The sequence below is a fragment of the Seriola aureovittata genome, chromosome 16 (assembly GCF_021018895.1).
Source record: "Seriola aureovittata isolate HTS-2021-v1 ecotype China chromosome 16, ASM2101889v1, whole genome shotgun sequence".
Taxonomy (NCBI): Eukaryota; Metazoa; Chordata; class Actinopteri; order Carangiformes; family Carangidae; genus Seriola; species Seriola aureovittata.
In genome coordinates this window covers 24,135,446-24,152,118 of record NC_079379.1, presented here as the reverse complement: position 1 = coordinate 24,152,118, position 16,673 = coordinate 24,135,446, and the positions used below count along the sequence as shown (strand labels likewise).

The 16,673-nt window shown below is 34.1% G+C and overlaps 1 protein-coding gene and 1 long non-coding RNA gene across 11 annotated transcripts in view; one reads left to right on the top strand and one right to left on the bottom strand.

The window, feature by feature from the left end:
• thrb (thyroid hormone receptor beta) overlaps positions 1–7,499 on the top strand; it is a 107,794-nt gene extending 100,295 nt beyond the window's left edge. For all 10 annotated transcript variants that reach the window (XM_056398656.1, XM_056398655.1, XM_056398653.1 and 7 more), the window contains one exon: positions 251–7,499. In XM_056398656.1, coding sequence (XP_056254631.1) covers positions 251–492 — 242 coding nt within the window. In that variant the 3' untranslated portion in view covers positions 493–7,499. The remainder of the gene's footprint in view (positions 1–250) is intronic.
• A 2,953-nt stretch (positions 7,500–10,452) lies between these two features.
• On the bottom strand, positions 10,453–15,155 carry LOC130183347 (uncharacterized). The gene is made up of 3 exons (XR_008829819.1): positions 14,121–15,155; positions 11,141–12,671; positions 10,453–11,016 (listed from the first exon to the last, which is right to left on the bottom strand). It is a non-coding gene; the product is annotated as an uncharacterized LOC130183347 (long non-coding RNA).
• Between the last annotated feature and the right edge of the window lie 1,518 nt (positions 15,156–16,673).

Genomic DNA, 16,673 nt, shown 5'->3' with positions numbered 1-16,673 from the left:
CTTATGGAAGGAATTATAGGGAATTATTTCCCTTTTTGCTGGGAACTCCCCTCCAGGACCCCTGGACGCCATCTCACTAAAGTCTCATAAGTTTTTAACAACCTGTCCCATGACCATGAAAATAAAATCCTGATTGTAATAGACCGAATCTTTGGAAACGTATAATCAGGAATGACTCATCAGGTTGTAGAAAGTTCGGCCTTAAAATCCGGGACTCACGCTGTCGTCGTCTTTTTTCTTCTACCATCAGATCGGCCTGGCCTGAGCAGCGTGGAGCGAATCGAACGCTGCCAAGAGGAGTTCCTGCTGGCCTTTGAACATTACATCAACTACCGCAAACACAAAGTGGCACATTTCTGGCCCAAGCTGCTAATGAAGGTGACGGACTTGCGGATGATCGGCGCCTGCCACGCCAGCCGATTCCTTCACATGAAAGTGGAGTGTCCCACCGAGCTATTCCCTCCTCTCTTCCTGGAGGTCTTCGAGGACTGACCAATGGATTTTTAGTGTATGAGTGACTGTGTGTGTGTGTGTGTGTGTGTGTGTGTGTGTGTGCGTCCATGTATGTATGTGTGTGTGTGTGTGTGTGTTTGCATCCGTCAGCGCCTGGGCACCCTGGTGGTCTCAGGGGTGGAACTAGCAGAAGGCCCGTCACAACGAACTTTCTATTAGCACTACTGAGTGTCACTTCATTCCATACGTTAGGAGTTAGGAGAAGCTCTCTGGTCTAGTTTTGGATGGAACCATTCCTTTACAGTGCGGGTACATTTTTTTTTTTTTTTTTTTTTTTGTGTTATTGTTGTGGATATAACCTATCACCTCGGATATGTGTTAATGATTGTACAGTTGGCATAATGGTGATTTTTATCAGCACTTGTTTATTGATTAGAAACCATGCACCATTTCCTTCTTTTATGTTGAAAATTTCCAAACGGCTGCTCATCTGACTCACAAGATAAGACATTATTAACGTCAGCCTCTCACCCCACCTGCTCGACTGTATTGGACCCATTGGTTGGTTAATATATTAACTGTCATATAGTCTCATCCATCGGGTGAGTGTCTGAACTTGCTCGGTGCCTCGCCGTCATCACACTGTGACCTGACCCATTAATAGCGGAGCTCACTTTAATGGACAGCAGCTCGCAGGCCTTTGTTAAGTCTCATCACAACGTTAACGTCGTCGCGCTGCATTCCAGAGATGTCGGAATAAAAAAATCAGATTTTTTTTTTTTTTTTGCAACAGAAAAGCAACTTAAGATTTATTTTGAAAAACAGAGGTCGGATTTCAAGAGATTTATTTTGAAAACGCTTGAGCTGTAAAGTTTGTTTTGGACAAAAAGCGTCCGTAGAACAATGAATGTAAAGAATGTTTGTGACACCGAGAGTCAGAAATATGCAAGAAAAGCCACATTGCTTTGCCTTTAACTCACTGTTTGTTCTCATATGTAGAAAGTGTTGAAACAGAACTCACTTCACAAACCTAGTCATTTAATCACGACTCATTTCCACAGCATGTCTGCAAGTTCTGAAATGACGGGGGTTCACTTAAAACCTGATGAGCTTCATACACACGACTCATTCTCAAAGAGCTGCCTCGTGCAATTTAACTACGCTGAGGCAAGAGGCATAAATCCGTTTCTACGAGGCGTTCATGGTCTTACATAAGCTCGTTTCACACAGATACGTGTCTCACTGTTGCTCGTAGATCAATCTGATGTCAGACTGTTTCACAAAAATTAATACTGACTAATTTTACGCTAAAAATATTAAAAAATCTGTATTAAATATTATAGAAAATATCGATGACACCTGCGCTGAACCAGTAGCACCAAACAACAAAAAACAGACTTAATTTGTGGTTTGCTAACGTTGTTATGGAGAAAGAAAAGTGAAGCGATTTTCCCCCAAATCAGATTTTTATTCTTATTGTTAAAAACACTTTGCGAAATTTCCAAACGTAAAACGTCCTTGTAACTTGATTTCTTCCAAAAGACAAACATTTTCTTCTGGAGGTAAACAGAGCTTAGATTGCGGTTCCTCATTTTATTCTGAAGAAAATCTTAATTTACCCAGAATTCAATGTATGACGGTTTGTCATATCCAGCGCACAGTCAGAGTCTGTCTTTGTGAAACTGCTCCCAGTTTCTTTGTCTTAAGTGATGAATTATTGTTTGTCCGAAATAAGAAATTTGGTGACATCGTCTTGGGGATTGTGAGCACTTTTCTGACACTTTGTGAACCACATGATCAGTCAAGAAAATAAGCAGTACATTAACGATGTATGAGCCGGCACTTGGAGAAGCGGAAGTGTTTGCGCTGTAGAGATTTTTCCTCTCGTCTCTATCGTAGCGGCGTTTGTGTGGAGAAACTCTCGCATGTATCTGTGATTATTGCCTTTATATCTTTTACGAAGCGAAGCGCGGACGTGCTGTCGATTCACACTTCCGACATCGACAGGAATGCAGCAGGTAGCATTAAAGATTGAAGCCTGTTCATCGTTTGCCAGAAAACTGTTCAGGACTAACTAAAAGCACACAATGACACTGATGTCAAGAAAAGACAATCAATACGACTCGTTTTTCTTTTTCTTTCTTTTTGTGTTTAACAATGCCACATGCTGTGCCAAAACCAAGTGAATGATGCCCTCCTCACTGAACCCCTGCTGGGCTGTCATAGCGACACCAACACTCGGCTGGTTGTGCTAGTTAGCGTGCGCCTCTCGTGTTCTCAGTGCACGTCGGCGGCTCTGACTGTCGAACCGGTGCGAGTTTTAAGTGTTTCATCTCAGCCATGTTGCCTCACTAGTCACACATACAATGATTTCAACCGATTTGTTTTTTTGTTATTGTTCTTCTTATTTTTTTTTTTAATTTTTATTACAACTCCCTGCAAGCGGGAGACTTGATGTTGAAGCAGTGACGTCATGGTGCTACGGTGGGTCGGGGAAACGGCTGATTGAACTGTCTTACCTACATGCAGGAATGAACATGATCTCTGTTTGTATAACAGCCAACCACCCTCTTAGGATGGCATGCATATACACTAACACACAAACATGCACATATACAGTACATACAGTATACCTTCACACATAATGTACACATGCACATATATATATATATATATATATATATACGTATATGCATGTGCCTAAGCAACACATAGGTCAGACCCCACCACTGTGACCAGTGGGACTCGGAGGCCAAGGTGAACATTGGCTGGCCCAAAAAAACAGTATGATTCATCATCAGCAAGGTACACTGAGAGAGCTGGCGGGATTGTGAAAACATAGCGCTCTATCCTTTATTTTAGCTGATATGTTCATTTTTGTTGTTGTTCTAAAGAAAACTTCTCTATGGTATTGTTGTTTGCAATGTGACAAACATTTGCTTTGTATATCTCGCTTTTTCAAGCTTCACACTACTCCTCAAAGCCGCTTGTGTTTCATTTTGTTTTGTTTTGTTTTGTTTTTTTTTGTTTGTTTTTTTTTCTCTTTTCTGTGAAGTGATGCCTTTTTATCAAAGCAATAGACTTGCTGCAGTGTTTGAATGACCCGGACCTCACACACACACCTCGCAAACTGTACAGACTCAATATATAAATGCACAGACAATCAGAGGGAGAGAGATAATGGAATGAGGGGGGTTGGGGTTGGGGGGGGGGGGGGGGGGGGGCAGGCACCCAGCGCTCAGACGGTCTGGGCGGCGTGTATCGGCCGGGCCACGCTGAGACAGAGCCATTTTGGAAAAGTAGTATTGGCTACGTTTCCATGCACCCCTGACGTCCACAGTCCTGTTGAATTCATGTTCATGTTGTGTGCAGGAGCCTTTTATTAACACCCTGTGACCTAAAATGATGAGTGAATGTCGGGGGAGGGGGGGCGGGAGGAAGGGGGGGGGGGGCACAGGCGGTGAAGAGATACAGAGAAACGACGGTGAAAAGAAACGTTCAATAAATTTGGTCAGTTATTACAACCAGGAGCTAGTTGCACAAACATTACAGATGTTAGATGACTGCTCTACAACATTAGGGCTCAGTCTTAATTTTGACTTAAACTAGTTCAAAGGCTTTTATCCAGCAAATAGTCCCAGGAGCTAAACTCAGGAACTAAAAAAGAAATATAAAAAAGGACCTAAACGTCCCTTTGGTGTATTTGTGTTGCGTTTCAATTGCATCTGAAGAACCATAAAGATTAGACTAGAAACTGCGTTAGAAAATTAGACCTGAAAAAGGATTAAAAGTGACAACTTTGTTTGAGGCTTGATTTTTTCTTTAATGAGATGACAAAACATTGATCATCTGTTTTTTTTGTAATGAACTATCTCATGACTGTTTGTGTGAATAACAACGTTGAATCAAAATTCTACAGTTAACCTGCTCTCTTACCTCTTTTTTAAACTTTTTAGACTTTTAGACTAGACTCAGGAATTCGGCTGCGTAACTTTCTTCAAACATCAACAACATTTATCGCCCCCCCAAAAAAAAAAATCTCACGCTAAGCCCCAACATGCTAGCAACAACTCTAGCTCGCTTGCTTGCAGTCTGAATGAAAGTTGTGCACGTGCTGTAGCAGTTTGTATGCTTGTGTTTGACCAGTCACTGACATACAGTACTGTTAACACCACATACTACCTCAGGAGCAGGAGCAGGGGGCAGGGGGCACAAACTGTGGCCTGGGAACCACAACTGGAACTGAAGTTCCTGCGGTCAAAGTGCAAGTAAATGGGCCACAATGACAGAGTTAAGACACTTGCACAAAATAAAAATTTTAAAAAAGTGTCATTTTAAAGCTGCATTAATTGATTTTTTATTTTCGTGCCACTAGAGGGCAGAACTGCACAACAAGCAGATTTACACACACAGCCTTGACAATTTCACTTTCAATGCTAAGGCTAATATGTTAGCAAACAGTTACATATTTGCACAAGAGCAGCATTAACATAAATTTTGAAGGCGTGTTTGTGTCCACCTGACGAATGTAAGTCCGATATTAACTCTCGTCGTTGTAGTTTGGCGTCCACCAAAATCCTGAGGGAGATTTCTGACCCTGTAGCTGCCAGGTTTTCAGTTTTCTTTTAACTGTTTAGCCGCTCGCTTCACAGATGGCATCAGAGAAACAGCCTGGAAACAGGGTGGATGGGAGCAGTGAAAAACTTTTTTTCTTCAAACTGCTATGTACATAAAAGACTAAAAGCAAACGCAGAGCTGCAGAGTTGGATTATAGTTCTCTGTCGTCCCCTTTCACAATAAAACGTGTCGCTATTAAGACTTTATGGTGTAAATTTAGCCACAGAGCTCTTCATTGGATGGGTCACAGCCGTTTAACCCCCAACCCACCATCGGATATGTTTAGCTCTTTTGTTTAGCTTTTCCCGTATCAAGGTTTGTGGAATATTTTTCATCCATTCCCTTCAGTGGACCTGAGCATGAGCAACTAACACTGTATGAACAAGAGGATTACTGTGACCAACTACTCTCCCTTCTTCCTGCTTGGGGATAAACCAGTCCAGCATGTGACTTCCAGTTACATCTCAGTTATAGTGTGTCTGTGCAGCCAGCCCCGGGGTTTCTCATAGTCAACAGCATGAACTCATTTCCCTCACTGTGTGCAACGGAGAACTGAAAATTAAAGTTTTAAAGATAAACCTACAAAAGTCTGACTTCCAAGCATTACAGCGGTGCTCATTAGTCATGGCATTTCATATCCAAATGATTCATAAAAGCAATGGACTGTTAGCTCGCTACAAAAACCTCAACTTAAAATGATTTACAGTAACCTCAAAGTTGCATTATCAGTTTTACTCCACAACAAGCTTAAAAAAAAATCTCTCGTTTTCCTAATAAAGTTGATGTGGCTACTGTTTAGCAAACTACCTACAACCCAAGCAGACGTGGAGCTTTGTGTGTCCGGTGACCTGATGAATGTAAGTCTGACACGGACTCTCCTTCAGTCTGTGTCGTGACCTTTAACAGCCTCTGAGAGAAATACAGTATCTGGCACTTTAGCTGCTGCTGAAGCCCTCCGTTATCTTTACTAGCTTGTCGCTAACTTTGTCTGCCGTGTTTTGCTGGGCAGGTGGTGTAGCGTTGATTTATCTGAGCGTTTCTGACTGTTTAATTGATGAGAGCACCAAGACGGATTGAAAAACAGAACAGATGTGGGCCACATAAAACCAAAACAGTTAGCTTAAAGACGCTAAAATGCTCCATAAAGTTGTTGATAACTGAGTCATGATAATTCCCTGTGGGGTCATCACTGTGAGCGACCCCCTGTCACATCACAGGTAGTCATTTGACTCATCGATCATATAAAAACTATAATTAGTGCAGCTTTAACTCAAATCAAAATAAAAATTTGAGTTAGCATTACGAACCTTGACTTTCTGCCGTCATGTGTGTGTTTTAAACTGGAGTGAATGGGCCCCAGGAAACTGTTTGAAATTTCTACGTCACAAACATTAAACCATAATTACTTGAATTTTCATATTTACGGAGCTGTTGGTGCATGTAAACATAGTCAATGCTGACTGCCGGTTCAGAAGATGTTTACTGTTTCTGAAGAGGTGCCAGTAACGCTGTTATCTCTCCCACGAATTGTTACATAATGTTACTCAGTTATAAACCAATAACAAGAGTTGCACCATAGAAAAGCTATTTTACAGTACAAAGGAAAAAGGATGTATATTTTCAGACTGCAGATTTTTTTTTTACGGATGTTGTTAGCATAATATGAACATACTGTTTTGCATAGTGTTAAAAAAAAAAAAAGGTATCTTGCTCTCAAATCTAATTCCACGTCTCTGCAAAAACAAAACAAACAAAACAAAAAAAAACAATGAGCAAGACGTTATGAATCATAAAAAAAAACAAACACTTAATTAGTGCAGCATTCTACAATTAAAAAAAGAAATCAGTTATTACTGTAGCTGGACTTCACTGTCAGTACAAAGCAGCACAGCGACACATGGACACAGTTAAGGACAACTTCTTGGTCGAAGGTGAAACCAGCATCAGAGAAAAAAAAGTAATCCACTGTCAACACAGATTTCTCTCCTCGTGTGTTTGAGTGTGTTTCCTGTTCAACTCATCTGTTCAACACGTACTGGAAAAACCGTCACGGAAAGAAAGGGAGCGTGAGATGAAGTGTGTGTAGGTGTAAGGAGTGAATCTGTGGCAGCAAAAGGAAAAAAAAAAAAACCCCAGAGGATGCAGAGAGTCCTGTTCCAAATTTGCTGTCTTTGCACTCTGGCGTTTTACTGGAAATATATTTGTCCAGTGATCCACTGTCCAGCCGTGGACGGTGCTTTGACATGAGCGTGGAGGACTTGAAAAGGACATGATTTGCTCATGATTAACAGTGATTGCAGCTAATGTGAATTGGCTCTTGAGAATAAAGATGGTTTTGAGAGAATTTGGTTTTGTGCTTTTGCTTCTGTGGCTGAATTTTCTTACTTTGCTTGTGAATGTCAATTAAAAATTTTATATATTTTTTCTAACCTGAATTCTTATTATTTGTCCTCAGCTGTGTTCTGTGCGATAATGTTCATCTGAATGACTTTGGTTTTACTTCAGGATGATAAGAATGATAATTGTCTCACTATGCACTGAGTCCATTATGGTCACATGTTCGCTGTGTGGTAGCTTTATATTCAACATAAGTCAGTTCAAGAATACGGAACATGTAAGTTAAAATAATTAAGATCTTAAAGCTCCTCCAGTGTAAAGGTCTGTGTCCATGTGTAGTGTGATTATAGATCAGCTCTAGCTTCTATATTAATACTGTGAAAGTATCAAAGCCTCAGTCCACAGAGAAATGCACACAGCCTGTATTCAGAAACTGAGCCTTAAAACCAGCCGTCAGGACTTCTGGAACTTTGTGATGTCACAACGAAACAGTCACCGCTCTCAGCAACACCCCAAGTGAGGCTCTCGCTCCCTCTCTTCTGATTGGCTCACTGACCTGGTGTTACTAGAGCTACCAGAGAGAAGCCTGAGAGAGGAGATTCAAAAATAATACATTGAGATGGTTTTTGTTTCTTAAAACCACAAATATATCTTCTTATGGATCAACACTTCACATGAAACACTGGATAAATGTTAAATATAGGACCTTTACAACTGGAGGGACCCTCTTCAAGATAAGACAGGGCCTAAAGATCAGGTGATGATGCAGAAACCACCTTATGGCCCTTATCATGTCAAGTTAATTTTATTTACATAGCCAGATATTACAAATTAGAAATTTGCCTCAGGGGACTTTACAAACTGTGTGGTATATGAGGGTTGGAGAGAAGCTGGGGTTTGAGGGACAACATGGACTCTACCATCCTCTCTCCTCTGCACCATCATCACACAGAACCTCAGGTGGGAGCTCAACATCAGACCTGTACGCCATCCTCACCTCCATCACCAAGCCGGTAATGCTGCTGCTACTAGCAAAGAAGAATGGGATGAACTTCCCCAGTCCAGGTGTTCACAGCTTGTACTTTGACTCAGAGAAATCAAAGCTGTAATTGCTGCCAACGGGACTGAATTATGGGTTTGATGGGTTTTTAATAAAGTTGGAAAGAATTCTAAAAACATGTTTTGTATTTGTCATTATGGCTTATTGAGTGAAGATTGATGAGTAAAAACTGTAATTTTATCAATTAGATTTAAATCTACAACGCAATAAAGTGCACAAAAAGTGAAGGGATCTGAATACTCTCTCTATGCCTTTGGATTAAAATTAAAATTGCCTTAATTTAACAAATTGGTCTGTTTAAAATTTGTAATTTCGTAAAAGTTTAAATTCTTATAATATGGCAGCTGTTCTGGTCTGTTGGTCTTTTGCATCTTGATGTATGTGTGTATCATCTATGTTCAGTACTATAGGTTTAACAAAATCGGTCTTGGGTTGAAGGCCATGATATCATTCTTACATTCGTGTGTGGTGTGTTTTTCTGATGAAGAACTGAGACTCCGGCTCGAATGTGAGCAGGCTGCAGATGGCGTTGGGAGTGGCAGTGAGTGGACAGACGGAGAGGAAGCTGCGTTGTTGCCATCTGCTGATAGATAGTGACACTACCACAGTCACACTGTTGATGAGCTCTGACTCCTTCCACCTGGACATGGACCAAACCCTCTGCTCAACAACCTGTTTATAGATCTCTCCTTAGATTAACTGAGACTTTGCAAAGAGATGAAGATTCAGTCCGTTTAGTGTTTTTCTTTTAATACAGCACCCCTGATATAAATCATCAGATATTCATTTTCAACTTTTTCTTTACATTTACTAAACTGTCAGACTACATGATGTAGCAGGAGATCTATACCAGTGTCTCCCAACCTGTGAACCGAGTCTCACTGATGGGGACGATGGTAAATATATGTAATTAATGTTTTTATATAAGGTGGCACGATAGAAAAGTGGTAAGCACTGTTGCCACACAGTGAGAAGGTTCTGGGTTCGAGTCCCGGGTCCAGAACACTTCTGTGTGGAGTTTCTATGATCTCTCTAGGTACTTTGACTTACTCCAGCAAACCAAAAACATCTGTTGACTTTTTATATCTTACTATACTATGACGTTTTTTGACATTTTATAATATGATGTTTTTATTCCATTTCTATGCTATGACATTTTTATGCCTTGCTATACTATGATGTTTTTTGATGTTTTATATCTTACTATACTAGTATGTTTATTTGACATTTTTATGCCTTACTATACATGACATTTATTGATATTTTATGCCTTACTGTACTATGAAATTTTTATACGTTACTATACTATGATGTTTTTTAACATTTTTATGCCTCACAATACTATAAGGTTAAATGCTTTACTATACTATGACATTTTATGCCTTACTGTACTATGACGTTTTTATGCCTTAATAAACAATTAACTTTTATATATATTTTTATGCCTTACTATACTATGATGTTTTTTAATGTTTTATGCCATACTGCACTATGACCTTTTATCAAATTTTATGTCTAACTATGCTATGATTTTTTTTTTTACGTTTTTATGCCTTACTATACTATGACGTTTTTTGACGTTTTATACTATGATGTTTTTATTCCATTTCTATGCTATGACATTTTATGTCTTACTATACTATGAGGTTTTTTGATATTTTAAGCCTTAATAAACAATTACGTTTTTTCTATATTTTTATGCCTTACTATACTATGATGTTTTTTGAAATTTTTATACCATACTATACTATGATGTTTTTATGCCTTACTATACTATGACTTTTTTTGACATTTTTATGCCTTATTATACTATGACGTTTTATGCCTTACTGTACTATGATGTTTTTTTTATGTTTTTATGCCTTACTATACTATGACATTTTATGTCTCACTATACTATGACCTTTTTTGACATTTTATGTCTTACTATACTATGATGTTTTTTGACATTTTCATACCATACTATACTATGACGTTTTTATGCCTTACTATACTATGATGTTTTTTGACGTTTTATGGTTTACTATACTATGACTTTTTTTGACACTTTTATGCCTTATTATACGATGACGTTTTATGCCTTAATAAACAATTCAGTTTTTTCTATATTTTTATGCCTTGCTATACTATGATGTTTTTTTTACGTTTTTATACCATACTATACTATGACTTTTTTATGCCTTACTATACTATGATGTTTTTTGACGTTTTATGGTTTATTATACTATAACGTTTTATGCCTTACTATACTATGATGTTTTTATGCCTTAATAAAAAATTAATTTTTTTCTATATTTTTATGCCTTATTATACTATAACGTTTTATGCCTTACTATACTATGATGTTTTTATGCTTTAATAAACAATTAAGTTTTTTCCATATTTTTATGCCCTACTATTCTATGATGTTTTTGACATTTTATGCCTTACTATACTATGATGTTTTTTGAAATTTTTATACCATACTATACTATGATGTTTTAATGCCTTACTATACTATGATGTTTTTTGACGTTTTATGCTTTACTATACTATGACTTTTTTTGACACTTTTATGCCTTATTATACTATAACGTTTTATGCCTTACTATACTATGACGTTTTTATGCCTTAATAAACAATTAAGTTTTTCTATATTTTTATGTCCTACTATACTATGATGTTTTTTGACACTTTTATGCCTTATTATACTATGACGTTTTATGCCTTACTGTACTATGACGTTTTTATGCCTTAATAAAAAATTTTTTTTTTCTATATTTCTATGCCTTATTATACTATAATGTTTTATGCCTTACTATACTATGACGTTTTTATGCCTTAATAAACAATTAAGTTTTTTCTATATTTTTATGCCCTACTATACTATGATGTTTTTGACATTTTATGCCTTACTATACTATGACGTTTTTATGCCTTACTATACTATGATGTATTTTGACGTTTTATGCTTTACTATACTATGACTTTTTTTGACACTTTTATGCCTTATTATACTATGACGTTTTATGCCTTACTGTACTTTGACGTTTTTATGCCTTAATAAACAATGAAGTTTTTTCTATATTTTTATGCCTTACTATACTATGATGTTTATTTTAAGTTTTTATGCCTTACTATACTATGACCTTTTTATGCCTTAATAAACAATTAAGTTTTTTCTATATTTTTAAGCCCTACTATACTATGATGTTTTTTGAAATTTTTATACCATACTATACTATGATGTTGTTATGCCTTACTATATACTATGATGTTTTTTGACGTTTTATGCCTTATCATACTATGACGTTTTATGCCTTACTGTACTATGACGTTTTTATGCCTTAATAAACATTCAGTTTTTTCTATATTTTCATGCCTTACTATACTATGGTGTTTTTTTACGTTTTTATGCCTTATTATACTATGACCTTTTTTGACATTTTATGTCTTACTATACTATGAGGTTTTTTGATATTTTAAGCCTTAATAAACAATTACGTTTTTTCTATATTTTTATGCCTTATTATACTATAACGTTTTATGCCCTACTATACTATGATGTTTTTATGCCTTAATAAACAATTAAGTTTTTTCTATATTTTTATGCCCTACTATACTATGATGTTTTTGACATTTTATGCCTTACTATACTATGATGTTTTTTGACATTTTTAAACCATACTATACTATGATGTTTTTATGCCTTACTATACTATGATGTTTTTTGACGTTTTATGCCTTACTATACTATGACTTTTTTTGACATTTTTATGCCTTATTATACTATGACGTTATATGCCTTACTGTACTTTGACGTTTTTATGCCTTAATAAACAATTAAGTTTTTTCTATATTTTTATGCCCTACTATACTATGTTTATTTTACGTTTTTATGCCTTACTATACTATGACCTTTTTTGACATTTTATGTCTTACTATACTATGTATTTTTTGACATTTTTTTTTTTTTTGAAATTTCTATACCATACTATACTATGACGTTTTTATGCCTTACTATACTATGATGTTTTTTGACGTTTTATGCTTTACTATACTATGACTTTTTTTGACACTTTTATGCCTTATTATACTATGACGTTTTATGCCTTACTGTACTATGACGTTTTTTGACATTTTTATACCATACTATACTATGATGTTTTTATGCCTTACTATACTATGATGTTTTTTGACGTTTTATGCTTTACTATACTATGACCTTTTTTGACATTTTTATGCCTTATTATACTATGATGTTTTATGCCTTACTATACTATGACGTTTTTATGATGTTTTTTGACGTTTTATGCTTTACTATACTATGACTTTTTTTGACATTTTTATGCCTTATTATACTATGATGTTTTATGCCTTACTATACTATGACGTTTTTATGCCTTACTATACTATGATGTTTTTTGACGTTTTATGCTTTACTATACTATGACTTTTTTTGACACTTTTATGCCTTATTATACTTTGACGTTTTATGTCTTACTGTACTATGACGTTTTTATGCCTTAATAAAAAATTATTTTTTTTCTATATTTTTATGCCTTATTATACCATAATGTTTTATGCCTTACTATACTATGACGTTTTTATGCCTTAATAAACAATTAGGTTTTTTCTATATTTTTATGCCCTACTATACTATGATGTTTTTGACATTTTATGCTTTACTATACTATTACTTTTTTTGACACTGTTATGCCTTATTATACTATGACGTTTTATGCCTTACTGTACTATGACGTTTTTATGCCTTAATAAAAAATTTTTTTTTTTCAATATTTTTATGCCTTATTATACTATAATGTTTTATGCCTTACTATACTATGACTTTTTTTGACATTTTTATGCCTTATTATACTATGATGTTTTTTGAAATTTTTATACCATACTGTACTATGATGTTTTTGACATTTTATGCCTTACTATACTATGATGTTTTTTGACATTTTTATACCATACTATACTATGACGTTTTTATGCCTTACTATACTATGATGTTTTTTGACGTTTTATGCCTTACTATACTATGACTTTTTTTGACACTTTTATGCCTTATTATACTATGACGTTTTATGCCTTACTGTACTATGACGTTTTTATGCCTTAATAAAAAATTTGTTTTTTTTATATTTTTATGCCCTACTATACTATGATGTTTTTGACATTTTATGCCTTACTATACTATGATGTTTTTTGAAATTTTTATACCATACTATACTATGATGTTTTTATGCCTTACTATACTATGATGTTTTTTGACGTCTTATGCTTTACTATACTATGACTTTTTTTTGACACTTTTATGCCTTATTATACTATGACGTTTTATGCCTTACTGTACTATGACGTTTTTATGCCTTAATAAAAAATTAAGTTTTTTCTATATTTTTATGCCTTATTATACCATAACGTTTTATGCCTTACTATACTATGACGTTTTTGACATTTTATGCCTTACTATACTATGATGTTTTTTGACATTTTTATACCATACTATACTATGACGTTTTTATGCCTTACTATACTATGATGTTTTTATGCCTTACTATACTATGATGTTTTTTGACGTTTTATGCTTTACTATACTATGACTTTTTTTGACACTTTTATGCCTTATCATACTATGACGTTTTATGCCTTACTGTACTATGACGTTTTTATGCCTTAATAAACAATTAAGTTTTTCTATATTTTTATGCCCTAATGTACTATGATGTTTTTTGAAATTTTTATACCACACTATACTATGATGTTTTTATGCCTTACTATACTATGATGTTTTTTGACATTTTATGCCTTATCATACTATGACGTTTTATGCCTTACTGTACTATGACGTTTTTATGCCTTAATAAACAATTCAGTTTTTTCTATATTTTCATGCCTTACTATACTATGGTGTTTTTTTTACGTTTTTATGCCTTATTATACTATGACCTTTTTTGACATTTTATGTCTTACTATACTATGAGGTTTTTTGATATTTTAAGCCTTAATAAACAATTACATTTTTTCTATATTTTTATGCCTTATTATACTATAACGTTTTATGCCCTACTATACTATGATGTTTTTTGACATTTTTATACCATACTATACTATGACGTTTTTATGCCTTACTATACTATGATGTTTTTTGACGTTTTCTGCTTTACTATACTATGACTTTTTTTGACATTTTTATGCCTTATTATACTATGACGTTTTATGCCTTACTGTACTATGACGTTTTTATGCCTTAATAAACAATTACGTTTTTTCTATATTTTTATGCCCTACTATACTATGATGTTTTTTGACATTTTATGTCTTACTATACTATGTATTTTTTGACATTTTTATTTTTTTGAAATTTCTATACCATACTATACTATGATGTTTTTATGCCTTACTATATTATGATGTTTTTTGAGGTTTTACGCCTTACTATACCATAACGTTTTATGCCATACTGCAATGACATTTTTATACCTTGTTATACTATGACCTTTTTTGACATTTTATGTCTTACTATACTATGATGTTTTTTTTACGTTGTTATGACTTACTATATTATGACATTTTATGATATTTTATGTCTCACTATACCATGACCTTTTTTGACATTTTATGTATTACTATACTATGATATTTTTTGAAATTTTATGCCTTACTATACTATGATGTTTTTTTTTATTTTTATACCATACTATACTATGATGTTTTTATGCCTTACTATACTATGATGTTTTCTGACGTCTTATGCTTTACTATACTATGACTTTTTTTTGACACTTTTATGCCTTATTATACTATGACGTTTTATGCCTTACTGTACTATGACGTTTTTATGCCTTAATAAAAAATTAAGTTTTTTCTATATTTTTATGCCTTATTATACCATAACGTTTTATGCCTTACTATACTATGACGTTTTTGACATTTTATGCCTTACTATACTATGATGTTTTTTGACATTTTTATACCATACTATACTATGACGTTTTTATGCCTTACTATAATATGATGTTTTTTGACGTTTTATGCTTTACTATACTATGACTTTTTTTGACACTTTTATGCCTTATCATACTATGACGTTTTATGCCTTACTGTACTATGACGTTTTTATGCCTTAATAACCAATTAAGTTTTTCTATATTTTTATGCCCTAATGTACTATGATGTTTTTTGAAATTTTTATACCATACTATACTATGATGTTTTTATGCCTTACTATACTATGATGTTTTTTGACATTTTTATGCCTTATCATACTATGACGTTTTATGCCTTACTGTACTATGACGTTTTATGCCTTAATAAACAATTCAGTTTTTTCTATATTTTCATGCCTTACTATACTATGGTGTTTTTTTTACGTTTTTATGCCTTATTATACTATGACCTTTTTTGACATTTTATGTCTTACTATACTATGAGGTTTTTTGATATTTTAAGCCTTAATAAACAATTACATTTTTTCTATATTTTTATGCCTTATTATACTATAACGTTTTATGCCCTACTATACTATGATGTTTTTTGACATTTTTATACCATACTATACTATGATGTTTTTATGCCTTACTATACTATGATGTTTTTTGACGTTTTCTGCTTTACTATACTATGACTTTTTTTGACATTTTTATGCCTTATTATACTATGACGTTTTATGCCTTACTGTACTATGATGTTTTTATGCCTTAATAAACAATTACGTTTTTTCTATATTTTTATGCCCTACTATACTATGATGTTTTTTGACATTTTATGTCTTACTATACTATGTATTTTTTGACATTTTTATTTTTTTGAAATTTCTATACCATACTATACTATAACGTTTTATGCCATACTGCAATGACATTTTTATACCTTGTTATACTATGACCTTTTTTGACATTTTATGTCTTACTATACTATGATGTTTTTTTTACGTTGTTATGCCTTACTATATTATGACATTTTATGATATTTTATGTCTCACTATACCATGACCTTTTTTGACATTTTATGTATTACTATACTATGATATTTTTTGAAATTTTTATACCATACTATAACATTTTATGCCTTACTGTACTATGACATTTTTATACCTTACTATACTATGATGTTTTTAACATTTTTATGCCTTAATAAACAATTCCGTTTTTTTTTTATATTTTTATGCCTATGACATTTTTTTAAGTTTTTTGCCTCACAATACTATAAGGTTTTT